This window comes from Canis aureus, chromosome X (genome assembly GCF_053574225.1).
Source record: "Canis aureus isolate CA01 chromosome X, VMU_Caureus_v.1.0, whole genome shotgun sequence".
NCBI classification, from domain to species: Eukaryota; Metazoa; Chordata; class Mammalia; order Carnivora; family Canidae; genus Canis; species Canis aureus.
Window position 1 is genome coordinate 71698065 of NC_135649.1, and position 23732 is coordinate 71721796.

At 36.4% G+C, this 23732-nt stretch overlaps 1 protein-coding gene across 7 annotated transcripts in view; it reads left to right on the forward strand.

The window, feature by feature from the left end:
* The window catches only part of OPHN1 (oligophrenin 1), a 587085-nt gene that overhangs the window by 336678 nt on the left and 226675 nt on the right, over positions 1 to 23732 (forward strand). For all 7 annotated transcript variants that reach the window (XM_077888989.1, XM_077888994.1, XM_077888992.1 and 4 more), the window contains 5 exons: positions 9046 to 9156; positions 11247 to 11351; positions 13233 to 13362; positions 15888 to 15988; positions 20255 to 20346. In XM_077888989.1, coding sequence (XP_077745115.1) covers positions 9046 to 9156; positions 11247 to 11351; positions 13233 to 13362; positions 15888 to 15988; positions 20255 to 20346 — 539 coding nt within the window. The remainder of the gene's footprint in view (positions 1 to 9045; positions 9157 to 11246; positions 11352 to 13232; positions 13363 to 15887; positions 15989 to 20254; positions 20347 to 23732) is intronic.

Genomic DNA, 23732 nt, shown 5'->3' on the forward strand with positions numbered 1-23732 from the left:
TTGTTGTTGTTGTTGTTGTTATTTCTCATCTTTTATTTCCTGGACAAAATGACAAGATAAAGGAATTCACCCCAAGGAAGAACACAAGGTAGAACTCATGACCAGAGACTTAATCAATACCAATATAAGATGTCTAAAGTAGAATTTGAAATACGATTCTAATGATACTAACTGGGCTTGAAAAAAGCATAGAAGACACTAGAGAATCCCTTACTACAGAGATAAAAGAACTAAAATCTAGTCAGGCCAAAATTAAAAATCTTATAACTGAGATAGAAACACAAGTGGAGGCCATAACAGTAACTTCTTGCAAGATACACCCATGAAGGCAAGAGAAACAAAAGCAAAAATGAATTATTGGGACTTCATCAAGATAAGAAGCTTTTGCACACAAAAGAAACAGTCAACAAAACTCAAAGACAACCTACAGAATGGGAGAAGATATTTGCAAATGACCTATGACCTATCAGATAAAGGGCTAGAATCCAAGATCTCTAAAGAACTTATGAAACTCAACAGCAAAGAAACAAACAATCCAATCATGAAATGGGCAAAAGACATGAACAGAAATCTCACAGAAGAAGACATAGACATGGCCAACAAGCGCATGAGAAAATGCACCGCATCACTTGCCATCAGGAAAATACAAATCAAAACCACAATGAGATACCACCTCACACCAGTGAGAATGGGGAAAATTAACAAGGCAGGAAACAACAAATGTTGGAGAGCATGCGGAGAAAAGGGAACCCTCTTACACTGTTGGTGGGAATGTGAACTGGTGCAGCCACTCTGGAAAACTGTGTGGAGGTTCCTCAAAGAGTTAAAAATAGACCTGCCCTACGACCCAGCAATTGCACTGCTGGGGATTTACCCCAAAGATACAGATGCAGTGGAACGCCGGGACACCTGCCCCCTGATGTTTATAGCAGCAATGGCCACAATAGCCAAACTGTGGAAGGAGCCTCGGTGTCCATCGAAAGATGAATGGATAAAGAAGCTGTGGTCCATGTATACAATGGAATATTACTCAGCCATTAGAAACGACAAATACCCACCATTTGCTTCGACGTGGTTGGAACTGGAGGGTATTATGCTGAGTGAAATAAGTCAATCGGAGAAGGACAAACATTATATGGTCTCATTCATTTGGGGAATATAAAAAATAGTGAAAGGGAATAAAGGGGAAAGGAGAGAAAATGAGTGGGAAATATCAGAGAGGGAGACAGAAAATGAGAGACTCCTAACTCTGGGAAACGAACAAGGGGTGGTGGAAAGGGAGCTGGGCGGGGGGTTAGGATGACTGGGTGATGGGCACTGAGGGGGGCACTTGATAGGATGAGCACTGGGTATTATGCTATATGTTGGCAAATTGAATTCAAATAAAAAGAAATTTTAAAAAGTGGAGGCCATAAAAACGTGGATGGACAGGCAGAGGAGTGAATCAGTGATATAGAAGATAAAATTGTGCAAAACAAAGAAGCAAAAAAGAAGTGGAAAAGCAAAGTAATGGACCATGAAGGAAGATTTAGAGAATTCAGCAAATTAGTGAAATATAATAACATTTGTATCATAGGACTCTCAGAAGATGAAGAGAGAAATAAAGGGACAGAAGGTTATTCAAACAAATTATAACTGAAAACTTCCCCAATCTGGAGACAGACACATAAATCAATATCCAAGAAGCACAGATAACTCCCACTAAATTCAACAAAAGCTGGTAATTGCCAAGACATATCATAGTCAAATTCACAAAATACATAGATAAAGAATCATAAAATCAATAAGGGAACAAAGATCCTTAACCTACAAAAGAAGACAGATTAGGTTCACAGTGGATCTATCCACAGACTTTGTAGGCCAGAACGGAGTGGAAGGCACTATTCAATATTCTGAGTGGGAAAAATATGCCACGAGGAATTCTTTGGATGGAAAAAAAGAACAAAAGTAGCAAAGAATGGAAAGGACCAGAAAACATCATCAGAAACATCAAGTCTATAGATAACACAATGGCACTAAGTTCATACCTCTTAATGATCATCCTGAATGCAACAATCAAAAGACAGAGTATCAGAATGGTTAAGAAAACTAGATCCTCTATATGCTGCCTTCAAGACACTCACTTTAGATCTAAAGATACCTGCAGATTGAACATGAGGAGATGGAGGACCATCTGTTATGCTAATGGATGTCAAAAGAAAGCCAGAATAGACATACTTATATCAGACAAACTCGATTTTAAAACAAAGACTATAACAAGAGATGAAGAAAGGCATTATACCATAATTAAGGGTCTATCTATCCATCAAGAAGATCTACCAATTGCAAATATTTATGCCCCCAAGTTGGGAGCACCCGAATATATAAAACAATTCATAAGAAACATGAAGAAACTCACCCTTGGTAATACAATAATAGTAGGGGATTTTAGCACTTCACTTAGAACAATGAACAGATCATCTAAGCAGAAAATCAATAAGGAAACAATGACTTTGAATGATACAGTGGACCAGATGGCCTTAACAAATATATTCAGAATATTACATCCTAAAGCAGCAAAATACACATTCTTTTTGAGTGCACATGGAACATTCTCCAGAATAGATCACATAGTGGGTCAAAAATCAGCCCTCAACAAGTAAAAAAAAGATTGAGATCATACCATGTATATTTTCAGACCACAATGCTGTGAAACTGGAAGTCAACAACAAAAAAAGAATTTGGAAAGTCCTCAAATACATGGAGGTTGAGGGGCATCATACTGCAGAATGAATGTGTTAACCAGGAAATTAAAGATGAATTAAAAGAATACAAGGAAGCAAATGAAAATGAAAGCACAACCGCCCAAAACCACTGGAATGCAGCAAAAGCAGTCCTAAGAGGGAAGTATATTGTAGTACAGAACAAGAAGCAAGAACAGACTCAAATACTCAACCTAACCTTACACCTAAAGGAGGTGGAAAAAGAACAGCAAATAAAGCCTAAAGCCAGCAGAAGAAGGGAAGTGATAAAGATTAGAGCAGAAATAAATGATACTGAAAAAAAAAAAGCAGTAGAATGGATTAACGAAACTAAGATACCATTCTTCAAAAGAATTAATAAAATTGATAAACCCCTAGTCAGACTTGCCAAAAAGGTAAGGGACTCAAATAGATAGAATCATGAATGAAAGAGGAGAGATAACAATCAATACAAAAATGGAGATTTGAAAGAGTACATGCACCTGAAGTTATTAGCAGCATTATCAACAATAGCCAAACTATTGAGAGAGCCCAAATGTCCATCAACTGAAGAATGGATAAAGGTATATTTACACAATGAGATATTACTCTGGCATCAAAAGAATGAAATATTTCACTTTGCAACTATGTGGATGGAAGTAGAGTGTATTCTGCTAAGTGAAATGGTCAGAGAAAGACAAGTACCATATGATCTCACTCATATGTAGAATTTAAGAAAGAAAATAGATGAACGTATGGGAAAGGGGAATATGAGAAAAGGAGAGAGGGAAGCAAGCCATAAGAGACTCTTAACGATAGAGAACAAATTCAGTATTGATGGAGGAATTTGGGTGAGAAATCATCTAGATGGGTGATGGTAATTAAGGAGGGCACTTGTTATTATTATTATAAGCACTGGGTGTTGTATGTAATTGATGAATCACTGAATTCTACTCCAGAAACCAGTATTGCACTGTATTTTGACTAATACTTAGATTTTAAAATTTTTTAAATAAAAAATAATTTTAAAAAAGTCACCAAATCCATGGTAACTTAATTCTTTTCCTCAGTAAACTTCTGAGAGTTTTAGAGCTTTGCTTTCTACATTTAGGTCTATGCTTTATTTGGGGTTAATTCTTGCAAAAAGTGTAAGGTTTGTCTAGATACATTTATTTTTGCATGATGATGTGCAGTTTTTCCAGCACCACTTGTTGAAAAGACTATCTTTGTTTTATTGTATTGCCTATGCTCCTTTGTCAGAGATTGATTGACTATATTTATGTATAAATATACCTTTCAGGCATTCTATTCAGTTTCATTGCTCTATTTGTGTATTCTGTCACCAGTAGCACATTTTTTTAATTGAAGTTTGATTTGCCTACATATAGTATAATACCCAGTGCTCATCCCATCAAGTGCCCTCCTCAGTGTCCGTCACCCAGTTATCCTATACCCCTGCCCACCTCCCCTTCCACTACCCTTTGTTTGTTTCCCAGAGTTAGGAGTCTCTCATGTAGCACATTGTTTTGATTGTGGTAGCTTTATAGGAATTTTGAAGGTAGATAGTGTCAATACCTCAATTTATTCTTCTTTACCAATACTGTGTTGGGCATTTCTAGATTTTTTTTCCTCTTTGTATAAACCTCAGCATCACTTTGTTGATATCCAGAAAATAGCTTGCATTGATTTTGAATTGTATTGCATTGAATCTATAGATCAAGTTGTGAAGAAATGACATCTTTTTATAATATTTATTTCTACACATATAAATAATATCTTTCCGTTAATGTAAATCTTTGATTTCCTTTATTAGTTTTATAGTTTTCTTCATATAGAACTTATGCATATTTCATATGCCAAAGTATTCAAATTTTCTTCTAATGCAAATAGCTTTTTTTAAAAATTTCAAATTCTAGTTATCCACTGTTAGGATGTAAGAAAACAATTGACTTTTTTTTATATCACCTTTTTATCCTGCACTTGTGCTACATAGTTATTAGTTCCAACAGATTTTTGTTGATTCTTGAGATTCTCTACACACACAGTTGGGTCATGTATGAAGAATGTTAGTTTTACTACTTCATATATATATATATATATATATATATATATATATATATATATATATATATATATATATACCACCTATATACACACATACATATATATACTTTTTATCTCTTTTTCTTATCTTATTGCATTAGCTTGGAATTCCACTATGATTTGAAGTAGGAATTGGTACTGATCTTAGAGACAAAGCATCTAGTTTCTTACCATAAAATATGATGTTATCTGTAGGACTTCTGCAGATGTTCTTTATCAAATTGAGGACGTTCTCATATAATTTTAGTTTGTTGAACATTTTTCTCATAAATGGATGGATATTGGATTTTCTCAAATATTTTTTCTATGTCTGTTGGTATGATCATATGATTTATATCCTTGAGGTTGTTGACATGATGATTTACATCAGTTTATTTTTGAATGTTACACCAGACTTTCATACATGGAATAAATCCCATGTAGTCATGTGTATTTTTTATATATAATTTTTTATACCTTGCTGGATTTGACTTGCTAATATTTTGTTTAGAATTTTTGCATCTATGTTGATGAGAGATACTGATTTTTTCTTTTCCTTTATTGTAATGTTTTTTTCTTGTTTTAGTATCAGGGTTATGCTGGCTTCAGAGAATGAGTTAGGAAATATTCCCTCTGCTTCTATTTTATGGAATAGTGTAGAAATTTGGGATCATTTCTTCCTTAAAATACCTTGTAAAATTCACTAGTGCTTTCTTTTTTGGAAGGCTTTTAATTATTTATTTAATTCATTTAATAAATATCTATTCAGATTGTGTGATTTCACCTTGTGTGAGTTTTAGAAGATTGTGTCTTTCAAGGAATTGGTTTATTTCTTTTTGGTTATCAAATTTTAGAGTATAAAATTGTTATTAATACATCTTTATTATCCTTTTGATATCCATGAGATCAGTAGTGATGACTCCTCTTTCATTTCTGACAGTTTAAATTTAGGTCTTCTTTCTTGCTTGCTTAACCTGGCTACAGTCTTACCAATTTTCTTGGTAAGAACTGGTTTTCAATTAACCAGTTTTTTTTTAAAGATTTATTTATTTATTTATGATAGACATAGAAAGAGAGAGAGAGAGGCAGAGACACAGGAGGAGGGAGAAGCAGGCTCCATGCCGGGATCCCGACGTGGGACTTGATCCCGGGACTACAGGATCGTGCCCCGGGCCAAAGGCAGGCGCTAAACCGCTGAGCCACCCAGGGATCCCCAATTAACCAGTTTTTATTTTGTTGATTTTCTCTATTGATTTCCTGTTAATTTTATTGGTTTCCTTAAAAGTGTTATTACTTCTTTTCTTCTGCTTATTCTGGTTGTAATTTGCTTTCTTTATCTAAATTTCTAAGGTGAAATCTTAAATTATTGATTTTAGATTTCTAATATATGCCTTTCATGCTATAAACATTTCTGTAACCATTGCCTTCACTGAATTCACAAATACTACATTACATTTTCTTTGTTGTTTAGTTCAAAATACTTTCTAATTTCTCTTAAGAATTCTTTGACCTATGTGTCAGTTAGAAATGTGCTGCTTGATCTTTAAGTATTTTGGCTGGTCCTAGCAATTTTTTGTTATTGATTTCTAGTGTAATTTAATCATGGTCTGAGAGCATACTTTGTATAATTACTATTCTTCTAAATTTGTTCAGGTGTATTGTGTGTTCCAGAATGTTGTTGATCATGGTGCTTGTTCTATGTGAACTTGAAAATAAGGTGTATTCTGCTATTGTTGGATGAGGTGTTCTACAGATGTTAATTGGATCCAGTTTGATGGTGCTATTCAATTCAGTTATGTCTTTACTGATTTTCTGCCTCAATTACTGATGGAGAAATGTTGAAATTTCCAATTCTTTTTAAGAAATATTTTATTTATTTATTCATGAGGGACACAGAAAGAGAGGCAGAGACACAGGCAGAGGGAGGAGAAGCAGGCTCCATGCAAGGAGCCTGATATGGGACTCGATCCCGGGAATCTAGGATCATCACTCCCTCAGCCAAAGGCAGATGCTCAACCGCTGAGCCACCCAGGCATTCCTAAAATTCCCAATTCTAATTGTGGATTCTTCTGTTTCTCCTTGCAGTTCTGTCAGGTTTTGGCCTCACATGTTTTGATGTCCTATTATATGTAATAAGGGTTACATATTCTTAGATAATTGAACCATTTATTATTATGTTATGCTTCTCTTTTCCCCTGACAGGTTTTGTTGCGTTGAAATCTCATTTTTCTGAAATTAATATAGCTCATCCAGCTTTCTTTTGATTCCTGTCAGCATGAAATATCTTTCTCCATACCTTTCCTTTTAGACTATCTATATCTTTTATATTTAGAGTGGTGTCTTATGCATGACATGTAGTTGACTATTATTTTTTATGTACTCTGACAATTTCTGACTTTTAATTGATGTATTTAGACTATTAACCTTTAAAATGACTGATATGGTTAGACAAACACCTACCTGTTTGTTGTTTGCTGCCCTTTATTTTTTTGTCCGCTTAAATATTTTTTCTGCCTTCTCTTTCTTTTACTTAAAATTTTATATGACTCCATTTTCTGTCCTCTCCTCACATATGAATTATACTTTTTAAAAAACTTTCTTTAGTGATTATTCTTTTTTTCTATATCCATTTACAATTAATCCATGTGGACTTTCAAATAACATAATGCTGCTTCACGTGTGGCACAGGAACCTTATAATAAAATACTTTCAATTTCTCCCTTCAGTCCCATATAAAATCAATGTTATTCATTTTACTTTTTAATAATCTATAATCACCAAATACATTGTTACAATTATTTTGGGCAAACTCTTATATGCAAGGTTAGTTAAAAATAAGAAAAACGTGATTTTATTTGCCTTCATTTATTCCTTCCCTAGTGCTCATTTCTTTATGTTGATATGTATTTCTCACTTATATACACATAGTTTTCCTTCTGCTTGAAGAACTTCTTACAACATTTCATTTCTTGAATATGATATGCCCATATGTAGATATTTTTGTATTTTAAAAATATTTTATTTATTTATTTGAGAGAGAGAGAGAGAGAACAAACAAGCAGAGGGAACAGCGGGCATAAGAAGAAGGAGAAGCAGTCTCCCCACTAAGCAGAGAGCCCAATGCAGGGCTCAATCCCAGGACCCTGGGATCATGACCTGAGCCAAAGGCAGATGCTTAACCCTTCCTATAATTTCTGCTGTAATAATTCCACCATCTACTATCTCTGCCTTATCTGAGTTTGGTTTTGATGTTTGTTGTTTATCTTTAAACTGGTTTTTGTTGTTGGTCTTGTTGCCCTTTTGAATTCCTTGTAATATTTTGTTGAAAGCCATGCATGATGTTGCAGGTAAAAGGAACTGAGATAAGTATGCCTTATTTGAGGTTTTATGTTTATATAACTCAGAGTTAGACTGTGCTTAGTTTGCTGTTAGACTATGCTTGATTTATTCTAACCATTGTTCTCAGAGGCCAAAATTTCCTCGGGTATTTTTGTTTCTATTACACCCTATTGTCTTTGGATTTCTGTAGGAGGTATTCTTTTTTTTTTTTAGATTTATTTATTTATTTGGGACAAAGAAAGAGAGAGTGAGTGCAGGGTTGGGGAAAGGCAGAGGGAGAGAGAGAATCTCAAGCAGACCCCTGCTGAGTTGTGAAGCCTGACTCCAGGCTCAATCTCACAACCCTGAGATCATGACCTGAGCCAAAAGCAAGAGTGAGACAGACGCTTAATTAACTGATCCACACAGGTGCCCTGAGAGTTATTCTTTTTTTTTTTCCCCTGAGAGTTATTCTTTTTTTTTTTTCCCCTGAGAGTTATTCTTAAATAACTGATAGTTTGATACTGGCTGCAGTAACAGTTTTCTGCTTTTGGGCTTTTGCTCTGGAAAGCTCTGATTCTCCATTTTCAACTGTCTGTCCAGTATTTGAGGCAACTGTTTTCCCTCTGATTTCAATTATCTGTTGTTTCTTAGGGGAGTTGTTAATTTTCACCTTGTTCATCATTTTTCTTGTGAGGATAGGTAAGATAGCTATCAAGCTTTTAACTGTTGGACCAGAAACCAGAAGTTTCACATTCATCACTTTTTTTCTTGGCTTATAGTTCCCTGTCTGTAAAATAAAGGAATAAGATCATAACTTGATGGCTAAATTATTCCCTAGCTCTAGCATTTTGTTGAGTCCATAAGCAGTGACTTGCATAAATGATTATGCTGTTATGTGACATTTGCTACCCTTCTTCTACAGGCAGACCTCCAGGTGGACAAGGAAAGGCACAATTTCTTTGAGTCCTCTCTTGATTATGTTTATCAAATTCAGGAAGTTCAGGAGTCCAAGAAGTTCAACATTGTGGAGCCAGTAAGTTCTATCTGTTGATGAATAGTCTAAAAATATTTACCAAATCCCAGATAAATATGGAGAACTTTGATCATAAAATTGAAATCTCAGATTGTGAAAGATACTTTATGCTTAATAATGAATGACAAGAAAATAGACACACTAGCTTGTGTTGCTCTTGGTCTCTTACTAATATTTTCTCTCTTCCTTACCTTATCTCTCCTCCCCCTCCCCTTTCTTTCCTTTCCCATTTTCTCCCCACTCCCCAGCTATGATTTTTCTTTCTCTTTCTTTGCTTCTTTTCTCCTTTTCTCCCTCCTTTGATTTCTCTGTCACCCTTCCTTTTACCTTGTTCTCCTCCCTTCCTTGCTGTCACGTGTTCAAAAAGCTTCTAAGGTGCCCATCATGTGCCAGTCAATGTGGTAGAACTCATGTCCTTTGCACTCAGTGACTTTCTATTGTATTATTTTTACTTCTATCTTCTTTTTTTATAACATCTCCTTGACTATAAAAGGGATGTGCTTTGATTTTATAACTATGTTGAATTTTGACTCTTACTACATCAAAGCTAGAAAAAAATTATAGAAAGAACAAAACAAAAATAACAAATTCCCCACACAGATATAATCACGTAATATTTTGGCATTTTCTTTCCAAATTTTCTGTGTATCTATTATGTTTCTTTCTCTATTTATGTGTATCTTTGTACTTGTAGATTTGGATGTATGTATGCATGTGTGCAGGTTGGTATACACATGTATATATTTTGCACATGAGCATGTATGTCTTTGTACATGTGTATCTGTCCTCACATTTATATATATCTGTATATGTATGTGTGTGCAACCAAGTGTTTATTCATGTATACAAAAAAAATTAATTGAGCTTCTGTTATATGTCAGGCACTGTGCTAAACTCCAGGTATACTATTGTGAGCAAGACAAGCTGTTTCTGTCTTTATGAAGACTACCCTCTTATTGAGTAGACAGAAGGAAAAGAAAGATACACATAAATAAAACTAATTGTAATTTATGATAAAATCAAAAACCACAAGAATGGGTGGGTTCTTTAGATGGAGTGGTCAAGGAAGAACTCTGAAGTATCACTATTGCCAGAAAGGAGCATTATTATTTCAAGGTTTGCATATCATAGATGAAATCATATTTTCACTGTTTTTATTTGTGTGTATTTAATTATTAATGAGGTTGAACACTTAGGCCATTAAAAAATGTTTTATTGATATTTGTATGTCTTATTCTAAAATCCTCCCCCAAAATTTCTAATTTGAAAATGGGTTCACACTCCTTGAATCTTTTAGCATTATGACAGTCTTCATTAAGGTACGGATTCTTTATTCATTGATTTACTTATTTATCTATTTATTTAACAAATAGTGAGTGCCTACTCTATGCCAATTCTGGGGATATAGAGAGAAAATACACAGTCTAGTCCCACATGGTCCAAACTATAAATGATTTTTTAAAGATTTTTTAAAATTTATTCATAACAGACACAGAGAGAGAGAGAGAGAGAGAGAGAGAGAGAGAGAGGCAGAGACACAGGCAGAGGGAGAAGCAGGCTCCATGCATGGAGCCTGACTTGGGACTCGATCCTGGGTCCTCAGGATCACACCCCGGGCCGAAGGCGATGCTAAACCGCTGGGCCACCTGTGCTGCCCCAAATGATTTTTTTAAAGATTTTATTTATTCATGAGAGACACAGAGAGAGGAAGAGACAAAGGCAGAGGGAGAAGCAGGCTTCATGCAGGGAGCCTGATGTGGGACTCGATCCCAGGTCTCCAGGATCACACACTGGGCCGAAGGCAGGCGCTGAACTGCTGAGCCACCCAGGTGTCCCTATAAATGACTTTATATGCTATCTGAAAAGGCTCTGAATGAATAAATTTGTTAGTAGTTCTTATTTTCTGAAACTAAGTCCAATGTAAATGTTCAACCTAATAAGTGAATAGCTATGTGTAAACCTGTTTGTGGTTTCATGATTACTTTTAACACTATACTGTATATGTGGAGTTTCTTTTCTCTGTTTCTTTTTCCTTTATTTGATGAAGAGAAAGTGTTGGTGATAAAATTATTTTTACACATTTTCCATAGGTGTTGGCCTTTCTTCATAGCCTCTTCATTTCCAACAGTTTGACTGTGGAGCTCACACAGGATTTCCTCCCATACAAACAGCAGCTCCAGCTCAGTCTGCAGAATGTGAGTTTGCATATGTGTTTCTTCACCTGTCCCTGCATTCCAATTGGATTTCAGCCCCAGTGACCTTAATCTTGAAATCCCAGGTTATTTCATTCTAGCCAGTTTGTCAGGACATACTGGTGTGGATCATAAATATCTGAGTGTGCTTGTCTTCCAGTTTCAACTCTTACTCTTTGAGGCTTATTGTTAAAACCTACCCTTCCATCCACTGACACCTCTATCTATCCAATAAATATTCAGTTGCTAATTTACTGCATTCCTCTCAGGTTAAGACCCAAATATGGGCTTGTTTAAGCACAGGTCCTATGCTTTACTTCTGTGTTGGTCAGTCAAGGCACTTGTGAGTTTTATGACCATGAATGCCCATTTTGTTCTCTCTTTCTTTTCTCACTAATTACCAGGGTCAAATAAATGATATATAAAAGTTTTTTTATTCACCTTATTTCCTATGCTGGTTCTTTTAGATGGCCATAGGCACAGCCTTTCCATCTTTGTAACATATATAGATTTTTCTCATTTGTTTATTTAACCTACATTTAATGAATGTGTATGGACATAATACATACTCTGTGCCAGGTGTGAACATACCATAGTGATGTAGTTTTTCCATCCTCAGGGAGGATGAAATCTCTTGCAGGAATGAGACATAAACACTGGAGCACATCATAATTCTTTGTGATAAGTGCTTCAATAGTGTTAAGATCAAAATTTTTAAAACACAGAAAGTGGAACATCTGACTGCCTGCCACAGTTAGAGAAGGTATCACTGAGATAGTGACTTTGGACTAGTTGTTACATTGCATAAAATTTGTAGAGTATTTTCATATAAAAAAGTTTGGTAATAAAGTTGGTAGTAGAAATAAACTTCACTTGGTTGTTTAGGAGGATCCTGACTTCTAATTGTTTTGTTTCTTTCTTTTTGGGTACTCACCTTCACCAGAATGTGAAAAGCCCCTGACTTCTGTGGATTTATACAATATACCTATAACCAGGTTGATCATTTGAATCTTCCTCCACATAGAACTTGAAAAGTATGAGTTTAATAACAACCCTTTTTATCTAAATATATGATGAATTCATTCACAAGATAATCAAGATATGCCAACAAGATATGCCAGTTCAGATCACTGTCGTAACAATCTTGATGTTGGACACTAAAGACCTATCTCTAGTGATTTTCATACCCACATTTCAAACAGTGTTTTGCTACTGTGTTTTAGTTGTGTAGTTTTAAAGCACCTTGTCATGTATTTTATCCTAATAGCCAGAATTTGATTCAGAGTCAAGTAGGCAGTAACTTTACTTGAGGCAGAGCTCAGAAGTTGCCATGATAATATTATCTTTGGAAACTTTCTTTATAGTTTCCCATCTTGTAAAGCAGAGGTCAGGCTGGTGCTCAGAATTCTAACAACCCTTATTTATTGGCTTATGTAATTCCCATTAGAAAAAAAAAGTCTCCCAGACGTGTTTTTATGTTTATATTGGTATTTATATTTGTTTCTCTTTTAGTCTTTAGTACTGGTAAACTCCATAAAATTGTTTTCTAGTCATTATGCCATTCAACATTTTTTTTTGCTATGTTGTAGCATTTTATGCAAACCAAGAAAACTCTGCACTGGATCTAAGACCAATAAATGCCTTTAAAAAAAGATTTTATTTATTTATTCATAAGACACACACAGAGAGAGAGAGGCAGAGACACAGACAGAGGGAAGCAGGCTCCATGTAGGGAGCCTGATGTGGGACTCGATCCCGGGTCTCTAGGATCAGGCCCTGGGCTGAAGGCAGCACTAAACCACTGAGCCATCCGGGCTGCCCAATAAATGCCTTTTAATAATGATGGTGATAATGATAATAATTATGATGATAATGTCTTGACAGACAAGAAATCATTTCTCCAGTACCCGGGAAGAGATGGAAGAACTTAAGAAAAGGATGAAAGAAGCTCCCCAGACATGCAAACTTCCAGGACAGCCTACGATCGAAGGCTATCTCTATACACAGGAGAAATGTGTGTGGGAATACAAGGATAACCCACTGGGTTTCAGTAGGCTAGCACCGACTGCCACTTGCCCTCTCCAAACTCCAGGCACTCATATTGTTCACAGACCCCTGACAACTCACACCTCTTTGGAGAACTGTCTGGGAATAGTGAATAAAAGGGGGGGGAGGATAAATTAAAGGGGGAGGTTAAGAATTTGTCTTACAAAGTCTCTGGGATGATAAGATCTAAGATTTTTCTCTGTGATTTAAAATAGGGATTGTTAACTCTTTAATCCTTCTGATGACTCTGACTGGGGGAAAAGGAAGTAGGGGAAAGAAGGCAGAAAAACAATATTTATTACACCTACTATGTGCCAGGCATGGCGCTAAATGCTTTAAATATACTATTTCATTTAATCTTTAAAACCACTTACCATATCCATTTTACTTGAGACCACTGAGACTTAGAGATCACTAGTTGAAAGTCACCCAATTATCAAATAGCAAGCCTAAGAGTAAATTCAGTTCTATGAAATGCCAAAACCTAATATCCTATCAGTATACCCTATACCTTCCACTGCCTTAGGAACTCAGGGTTGCTCCTAAAGCACTAAACAACAACCACTGATTTCAGTGGGCAAAACAGTTGTTCATTGCTCTTCAAGGAACATTCATTGAATATTGCAGAGGATTCAAGCCTTCCTACCTCCTAAATTACATTATGAAAACCTGTATGTGCTCTTTAATATTCCTTATGAACTATGACTCAATGTTCCCAAAGCCTGTGATTTCAGCCCTGCCCAGAATTATTATTATACCTGGGAAGAAGAGGCAAAAGAGGCGACTCAAATGTTACTTGTGACAAAAACTACTGCAATTCACAAAGCATGGCATTTAAGTAGTGATATTATCATGCTTTGCTTCTCTTAGAGAAATTAACTTTTGATGGTTTTCAAAGATGTGTTCTTCCACTTTTCAGATTTATCTCTTCCACTTTGCACTACAGGATTTCTCAATTTCAGTGCTATTGACATTTTGGCTTGGGTAATTCTTTGTATTTTGGGGGATTATATACATTATAGGGTGTTTTAGCAGCATCTATGGTCTGCCCTCACTTTATTCAAATAGCACTCCCTGGATGTGACGACCTAAAATGTCTCCAGACATTGCCAAGTATCTCTTGGGAGGCAAAATTTCCCTTAGTTGAGAACTACTGCTGTATTTTAAAAGATGTGGGAATAATGATTTTATAATCTTGGCTCTAACATCAAATAACTATGTGGTCCTTCTGTGCCCCAGTTTTCTAATTTGTCAAATGGCTATGATACTGCTATTCAGTTGAATGTTTCCCGAGCATCCTTTTTGCCCGATAATATGCAGTGCATTGGGGATTTGAAAAAATGAACCAATAATTTTTGCCTTCAAGAAGTTCACAGTATGATGAGGAAGATAGACACATATATCAAGAATTATAAGGAAATGTGTTCAGCACTGCATTTGGGGCATATACCTAAGGGCTTCACTGAGGAAGCAGTGTTTGAATTAGAACTTGAATTATGAGTGGAAGTTTGATAGGTAAAACGGGGGTGAAGAGAAATTCAGGTATATACCATTGCATGTTACTTAGGCACAAAGGTGTGTGAGGATATTGTTCATTTTCAGGGTCTTAGTTTGCCAAGAATAGCCCTGGTTTACACCTGCTATCCTGGTGTAATTATTAATAGTGACCCATTCACTTTTAAATATATACTAAATTTCTACTTTTCTACTTAAACCATATGGCCACTTATTTGGTAACTGAAAATAGTTCAATGAGAACCATAGAGGATGGCAAAAGACAAAGTAGGAAAGGTAAATATGATCACATTATAAAGGATTTTGTGGTTCAACCTAAGTTTAAAGACAGTGGGAAAGCCATGCATGATTTATAGGAAAAGTGATATAAATAGAGATATGTATTTAGAAAATATTCCTTTAGCAGAGAATGGACTAGAAAGGAGTGATCAGAGATGGGGGAAATCAGAGAGAAGGTCACTGTAATAATTCATTAGAAAGATGGTGAATTTTTATTTTGCTTGAAATATCTCATTAAACATTGCAAGCAATTCAGTAATAGGGTCCTGAACTAATTCAGTTCTAAATGGAATGGGAAGGAGGAAACAGCTGAAGGAGAGACATGTGAGGAATAGATGGCAGAACCCAACAGCAATCAAATGGGACAGGTTACAGGGAATAAGGAGAAGATTACAGACAAATGTTTCCAACTCATACAATAGGATGAGCAGTAGAAGCTTTTAGAGGAGACATGGCAAGAAGAGTTATTTGGAGCAAGCTAGAGCAGATGTGGAAAGCATTTGATGAGGATTAGGATCTCTCTATGTGCTGTGGGTCAATAACACTGCAGAGTTGGAGTTCAGGGGAAGGTTAAGGCTAGATCTGAAGACCTGTGGCTATGAAGATCAGACTGTACACCACTTCCATCTTGGCAGTGTATTGACCATACAGCCAAAAAATATATATACTCTGTCAGCTCACTTTTGCCTATTTTTGTAGGGGCTTTGGGGATATCCTGGGTGAAATATTACTGCCAGTATGAGAAAGAGACCAAAACGCTTACCATGACGCCTATGGAGCAGAAGCCAGGTGCTAAACAGGTCAGTTCTTTTGTGTGCCATATTTTTTGAAACTCATCTGTGAATGCATCTCAGAGAAGAGTATATCTTGACTTAGCATCAAAGAATCAAGTCCATCACTGTCAAGTGAAGCCATGACTCTGTATGTTCTTGACCTAAGTTTGCATTGGGCCAGATACTACTCAGTTGAGTGAAATATGTTATGTCAAGCCTTCTGAAAGTGGCTATACTTTTTCAGATCCTTTATTAAATTATTATAAGTGCCTGTCACGTTGTACAAGAAAATTTGCAAGAATATAGATGAGTTGCAGGAGGATAGTATTACTTGCTTTTAAGAAGTCTCTACTGTAGGATTCCTTTAAATAGCAAGTGTTTAAAATATTATTCTCCCAATTTCCTTTTTTAGAGAAATATGTCTGTATCCTAAAGTTGGAATAACCTGTACCCCATATTCTATGTAATGTTCAAATATATTTAAGCAGGTAATGCTGCCTCTTCTGTCCTCCAAAGCTTCCCCTATTGCCTAAAATGTCAAGATGAGTTAAACACACTGAGAAGATAGTTACTTACCTAGACGAACCTAATCTGATACTGTACTATACTATATTATATATATGACCACACAGCCAAAAAATGTTATTCTGTCAAATCATTTTGCCTGTCTTTGTAGAGGCTTTGGAAATTCTCTCTCTCTCTCTCTCTCTCAGGTTTATTAAGATAAAAGCTGGTAGTCACACTGTTCATATTCTAAAAGTAGTTCGATGTGTCCCTTAAACTGTCACTCAGACTGGGTCTTAAGGCATGATTTTTAAGGATTTTTATTCTTTACAAATTGTTTACAAAATCAACAAGATTCGGGATCCCTGGGTGGCGCAGCGGTTTGGCGCCTGCCTTTGGCCCAGGGCGCGATCCTGGAGACCCGGGATCAAATCCCATGTCGGGCTCCCGGTGCATGGAGCCTGCTTCTCCCTCTGCCTGTGTCTCTGCCTCTCTCTCTCTCTCTCTCTCTCTCTCTCTCTCTGTGTGTGTGTGACTATCATAAATAAATAAAAATTAAAAAAAATAAATTAAAAAAAATCAAAATCAACAAGGTTCATTAGTTAACACTGAACCTTGGTGGTATGAGAAGACCCAATTTTGGCAGGCAGAAATTTGGAGAAATATTAGGCCAATTGATCTCCATTGCTGGTGCTTTCTGTGGAAGATCCCCCTTTGTGGCTTGTACACAGAAAATTAGAGAGGATGGAGATTTGGTGTCAGGCTATTGAAAACTACCTCTTTTTTTGTTTCTAACCAAAAATTTTGTCACTCTGCTGTGAATGTGTATTGGAGATGGAATGTATCTCTAATGAAGTATACCAAATGGGGTTTCCAGAACCCTCATCCATGCTTCTATATATACCAGTTACTCATTCCTGACTCCAAAAATCTCCTTAGTTTCCAGTCTGTTAATTGCCAAAGTACCTTTCAGTGTCGTTTCAATAAGTTTGTCTTGTGCTGTATCACAGAATTTGTTCCATGTCTGTCAGAACTTAGCCCATGTATCTGACTGGCTAGTGCTTATAAGAAGCACTGTCCTGTAGTTTCTTCCCTTTCTTTTTCTACACATTACTTTCCAAATCCCAGACTTTAGAGTAAGCTTCTTTAGACACTTTGTCTCCTGCTCAGGAACCTACTGCAAAGCTCAAGACAGAAGCAGTAGATAACACTTTCATACCCTCTTAGAAGATAATTGCCAGCTCTCCTTTTAGCTTTTCTTTCCTTCTTTCCTTTTCATTGAGTGGCGGCTTTTTTAAAATTGCAATAGTGTCAGCCTAAATGGTTTTAATGTGAGATTCCTCATGGATTGGAAAGAGGAACTTGGTTCTCTATTTAGAAAGAAGGGGAGGTAGAGTAATAACTTGAATTTCTCTAAAATGAAGTTGGAAATGATTGAAAGATGATTGGCAGATTGAAGGATAGATTCAGAGTTGAGTTTTTATAGTGTAGGAGAGGCAAAAGGATAGACCTGAAAGGGGTTTGAGTGTGCCAATGAGGGAGAAATATTGTCTGTCAGTTCTTCTTGTCAGTTCTCTCAGTTCCTAATACTGGTTTGTGTTTTTGAAAGGTAAATAATACAAGTGAGACTATAATAACACTATAAAATCCACTATTTATTGAATGTCTACTGTGTGCCAGCCACTGAGATAGACACTTTTCACCATGTGCCTCATCTACTTTCCCAGAAGCCCTGTCAAGTATTATTAGTTCAATTTGAAGATGGAGGAATTAGCACTCTTTCTGACTATGGTACTCGCCAGTATTCCCTAGTTCAGCCTATCAGCTTCCACTTGTGTTACGCTGCTTACTTTACAGATTATCTTCCCAAATTCTATTTTATAAGGTCCCAATTACTTCCTGTCAGGCAGTTCTGGTAAGAGGAAAGAGTGCTATATTTTGACTTTCAGCAACTAGGTTTAAATCCTAGCTCTGTGGCCCAGTAGCTTTTTGACCCCAAGTAAATTACATGATGTTGGTCTGTATCATTTTCCTCATCAGAAAAATGGTAAGAATGATACTGTAGTTCATAAAAATTTCTTGGGCACTAATTCTTTCCTAGATACTAGAGACATAAAGGTAAATAAGATGCTGCCCATGCCCTTGCGTTCTCAGTCAATTGGGGAAATAAGGCACAGAAACAGAAAGCTCTAATATAATGCACAAAACACATAATGAGCAGTGTCTGGGATTGGGGAAGGATTTGGGAGGAAATGAAACCTGAACTGCAGTTTGTAGAACAATTGAGATTTAGCCAGACCAAGAATATAGATAAAAATCATTGAAGGTGGAGGAAACATTATTTGCAGTTATAGAGTCACAAAAGTATGGCATGTATGAAATGATGGTACTCCTGCATGGATGGAGTATAACACACATGGGCATAGCTATGGATAGCATGGAGTAATAGGCAGGGCCTCAGCCTCTGAGCTGTGATGCCTCTGATTCTGAAGGAGTTGAGAGTCTAAGGAGGGAGGGTGAGTATATGATGCTGTTAATCACTGTCAACTTGAAAGTCTAGTAATTCTTGACACCCTTATTATTGGGGTAAAGAAGGCAGATTGAAGGATGGATTCAGCGTTGAGCTTTTATAGTGTAGGAGAGGCAAAAGGATAGACCTGAAAGGGGGTTGAGTGTGCCAATGAGGGAGAAATATTATTTGATTAGCTGGATCAACTGTACGGGCCAGTTTGGATGGCATAGTACCCAGAAACACTTGGGCACTTAGGAAGTGTTTCTGAATTCCTGACAGCAAGGTAGTTAGCATTATCCCCATTTAATAAATTGTGCTGTTAAGATTGAGATTGGAAAATGATTTGTCCTGGGTTGCCAGCCAGTAAATGACAAAACTGAGATAAAACCCTAGGTGTTAAGCTTCCTAGTTTACTTCTATTTCCACTATACTGACTTGGGTGATTTTCAGTTAGCTATTTTACCTCTCTGAGCTTCACTTCTTTCTAAGGGTTGTTATGAAGAAAATTAAAATTTCCTAGCATAATGTGTGGCAAATACAAGGTAATTGATAAATGTTACTTCTCTTTCCTATACCACATTGTCTCTATGAGATAAGAGAGGGAAACTGAACAATGTGGAATTGGGAAATTTTAATCTGTGGACACAGTGAATTTCAGTGGCCTTTAATAAGTGGCCACTTAATAGCAACCATAAGACTAAGGTAGGCTACACTATTCTGCATATATGAAATATCAAATGCCACTTTGAGTAATGCATAAATTTGCTTATTTTCTCTACTCCTGCCCTATCTCCAGAGAGATTGCTTTTGTGATTCTTATCTTCCTGAAGTGTCCGGAGGTGGGGAATGAAAATGTTTCTCTCCCCTCCTCCATCTGCCAATTTAATGGAAGGAGGGTTGCATAAAGCCACTCGTAACTTGGAGGTTTTATGAACATTTTATTCAGTACACTTAATGCCATTTGGTCAACCTGTTTCTCCTACATTCTCCTCATATTATGTATAATGAGCTTCCTATTTAATCTACCATCCTTGGAAAAGAGTACTGACCTACCCCAAGCATTTTTCCTGGTCTCAACCATTAATTACTAGAGCAAGAATAAACCATCTGCCATCTTGCTGCAAATACTGTTTGAAGGGACAAAGTTCTCAGTGAGGTTACACGTTGCCCCTGCTGCCCTGACAGATGCCTTCCAAGTGACTGAGGATACTGCAGGAGGCAGAAGCAGCTTCTGTGCATTTTTTTCAAATTGGCTATTAATTATTTTCTTGTATCAGGGGCCTTTGGACTTAACCTTGAAGTACTGCGTGAGGAGGAAGACAGAGTCTATCGACAAAAGGTTCTGTTTTGATATAGAAACTAATGAAAGGTAAGCTATGCTAGTATGAATTGGTAATGTCCCCATGTGCTAGGTGCTGAACCTGAGTGTAGATCTTTTATTTTCCTCTATCATCTCTTATTGATGAAAATGAGTAAATCTATTCATGATATTATTGTCTTGGCTCTTCTGGCTACTATTCACAGGAATCCCTGTGAGACCTGAACCATTGTTAGTTCTCCCAGTGGAAACTTTAGTCAGCTTTACCTTGCCTGCTCAAGGCAGAATAAGTCACTCCTAGGATTTAATTTGTTATCAGATATGCAAATGTCAACATTTGGTGATGCCGCAAGGACAAGATAACAAAACTCATTCTTTTTTTTTTTTTTGGAGTATCGAGTTTTTATTTAAATTCCAGTTAATTAACATATAGTGTAATATTAGTTTCAGGCGTAGAATTTAGTGATTCATCATGTATATACAACACCAGTGCTCATCACAAGTGCCCTCCTTAATGGCCATCACCTATTTAACCCACGCCCCACCTCCCCTTCAGCAATCTCAGCTTGTTCTCTATAGTCAAGAGTCTGTTTCCTGGTTTGCCTCTCTTTTTTCCCCCAGGGTTTATCTGTTTCATTTATTAAAATTCACATGAGTAAAATTGTATGGTATTTGTCTTTCTCTGACTTATTTCATTTAGCATAATGCTCTCTAGGTCCATCCACGTTGTTGCAAATGGCAAGATTTTGTTCTTTTTGATGGCTGAATAATATTCTTCTGTGTGTGTGTGTGTGTGTGTGTGTGTGTGTGTGTGTGTGTGTGGTGTTGTTATACAACATATATTCTTTATCCATTCATCAGTCATTGGATATTTGGGCTCTCTCCATAATTTGCCTATTGTTGATAATGCTGCTATAAACATTGTGGTGCATATATTCTTTTGTATCAGTACTTTTTTTTGTCCTTTGAATAAATACCTAGTAGTATAATTGCTAAATCATAGGGTAGTTCTATTTTTAACTTTTTGAGGAACCTCCATACGGTTTTCCAGAGTGGCTGCAGGCACTTTGCATTCCCACCAATAGTGTAAGAGGAGTGATTCCCCTTTCTCCACATCCTTGCCAACATGTTTTTCCTTTGTTGTTAATTTTAGCTATTCTGACAGTGTGAGGTAAATCTCATTGTAGTTTTGATTTGTATTTTCCTGATGATGAGTGATGTTGAGCATCTTTTCATGTGTCTGTTAGCCCTCTATATGTCTTTTTTTGAAAAATGTCTGTGCATGTCCTTTGCTCATTTCTTAACTGGATTACTTGTTTTTTGGGTATTGAGTTTGATTAGTTCTTTAGATTTTGTATACTCTTTATGATATATGTCATTTGCAAATATCTTCTCCCATTCAGCAAAACTCATTCTTTTATCTCCTAATGTAGCATACAAGAATAAGTGAATTGAAACACATTTTTAAAGAGGAGATAGGATGGAGGATGGTAGTGGTACTGGGGAGTCTTTTTCCCCCACTTGGTGCAAACATGATACAGACTTTCCCTGCTTTGCAGATATTTATGTAAATTGGAAATAGTTTGAGAATCAACTTTCTGATTTCAGCTAGGGCTTTCAAACTTTGTACTTTGTTGCATTTGTTTCTCACCGATACCCTCTTTTTGTTTTCTGGACCTGGGCACTTTTATCAGAGGTGAATTTAACCTTGAAATTTTAAAATGAGAACATTTGGAATTACTTTGGAGAAAAGCATGTTATGTAGTAGAGAGGTTAATCCAAAATTCAGTGAATAAATGTTTCTATATGTTATTTCAGTCTATTATTTCTATGTATTGGGTACTGCATAGTAAAATAGAATGTAACAAAATGGTTAGATTCCTAGAAAGGGGCTTAAAGGTCAAATTACTGTATAATATAAACAAAACTATCAATGACTGGAATCATAAAGATTAGACTGAGTTGAGGGTTCTTTTTTTTTTTGGTCTGGAAATAAGTAAAAAATCCTTTTCCCTATTTGAAATTTTTGTTTATCTATATAATTTCTTTGTTAAAAAATGGATGATCCTGACCAAAGATGATTGTGATAATAAACGTTGTGAGTGGTAACCATGAGATTATCACTCATTTTTCCAACGGCTTCAGGCCTAGTGGGAAGGAGGAACCATACTTCTATTTCCTGCAGAAAATGACTATTGGCTGTGGCTTCTCTTTCATGAATCTTTATTGTCTCTTGCTCTGTAGCATCAAAGTGCTTAAAAGAAATTAAAATTTTCTGTGTCTAATTTCATTCTGATTCAAGTTTCAGCTTAAATTTGCAAGCTACTTGCAAATAATATTCTCATAAACTCAAAGCAGTTGCAAACAATTTGGCCCTGAGATTAGGTGCTGGGACCAGTTTATCTTTATATATCTTGCACCCAGTGCTATGCATGGATCAGGATAGGTACTAAGTTTTCTGTTTGTTTTTAAATGTATTTTCCCACCCCATAATGCTGAGGAATTCTAAGACTAGAAGCCAGCAATTAAAGTTTCGATGTGTCTGTGATTTTAGTTACCACATATTAGGAGCTTAAAAAAAATCACTCAATTAATCTCTCCTTCATTTTACAGGTGAGGCGACTGAGACTTGAATATGTTAAGTGACATGCCCAAAGTCACATAGTGGCAAGGCAGAGCTCAAGCACTTGTCTCCAAAGTCCATGTTCTTTTCAATTTATTCCATTGTCTTATAAGGAGAATAAACATGCTGTGAAATAAAGGGTAAAATATAGTAAAGAACAGTTGCCAAGGTACATCTGTGCACATGAAATTTTCTAAGGGATGTGACATCTACTTTCCTGGTTAGTAAATCTGATATAAGAAACAAAGTCAGCATTCCTAGCAGGCATCTGGCACCTTTACTCATGTCCCTGCAGCACAGAGAGCAAAGGATTCACTGAGTCTCTTTTACTAACTCAGGAATAGAGGATACCTTTTTTTTTTAAGATTTTATTTATGGGGATCCCTAGATGACTTAGCGATTTAGCACTTGCCTTTGGCCCAGGGTGTGATCTTGGAGTCCCGGGATCAAGTCCCACATTAGGCTCCCTGCATGGAGCCTGCATGTCCCTCTGCCTGTGTCTCTGCCTCTCTCTGTCTCGAATCAATCAATCAATAAAATCTTTTTTTTTTAAGATCCTGAGCCACCCACGCTTCCCGAGGATAACTTTTTTAAAAAAATTAATTTTGCTGTCAGTATTTGAAACCACAGGCTTATAGCTCATAGAGCTTGAAGTGCAATAATAGTAATAATAATAATAAATAACAACAACAAACAACAACTGCTAACATTTGCTGAGTACCTCCTAATGTACCAGGCACTATTCTCACTTAGCTCTGGAAATGTATAATTTCCTTTAATCCTCACTACAGTTTTGTGAGGTATGGAGTATTAT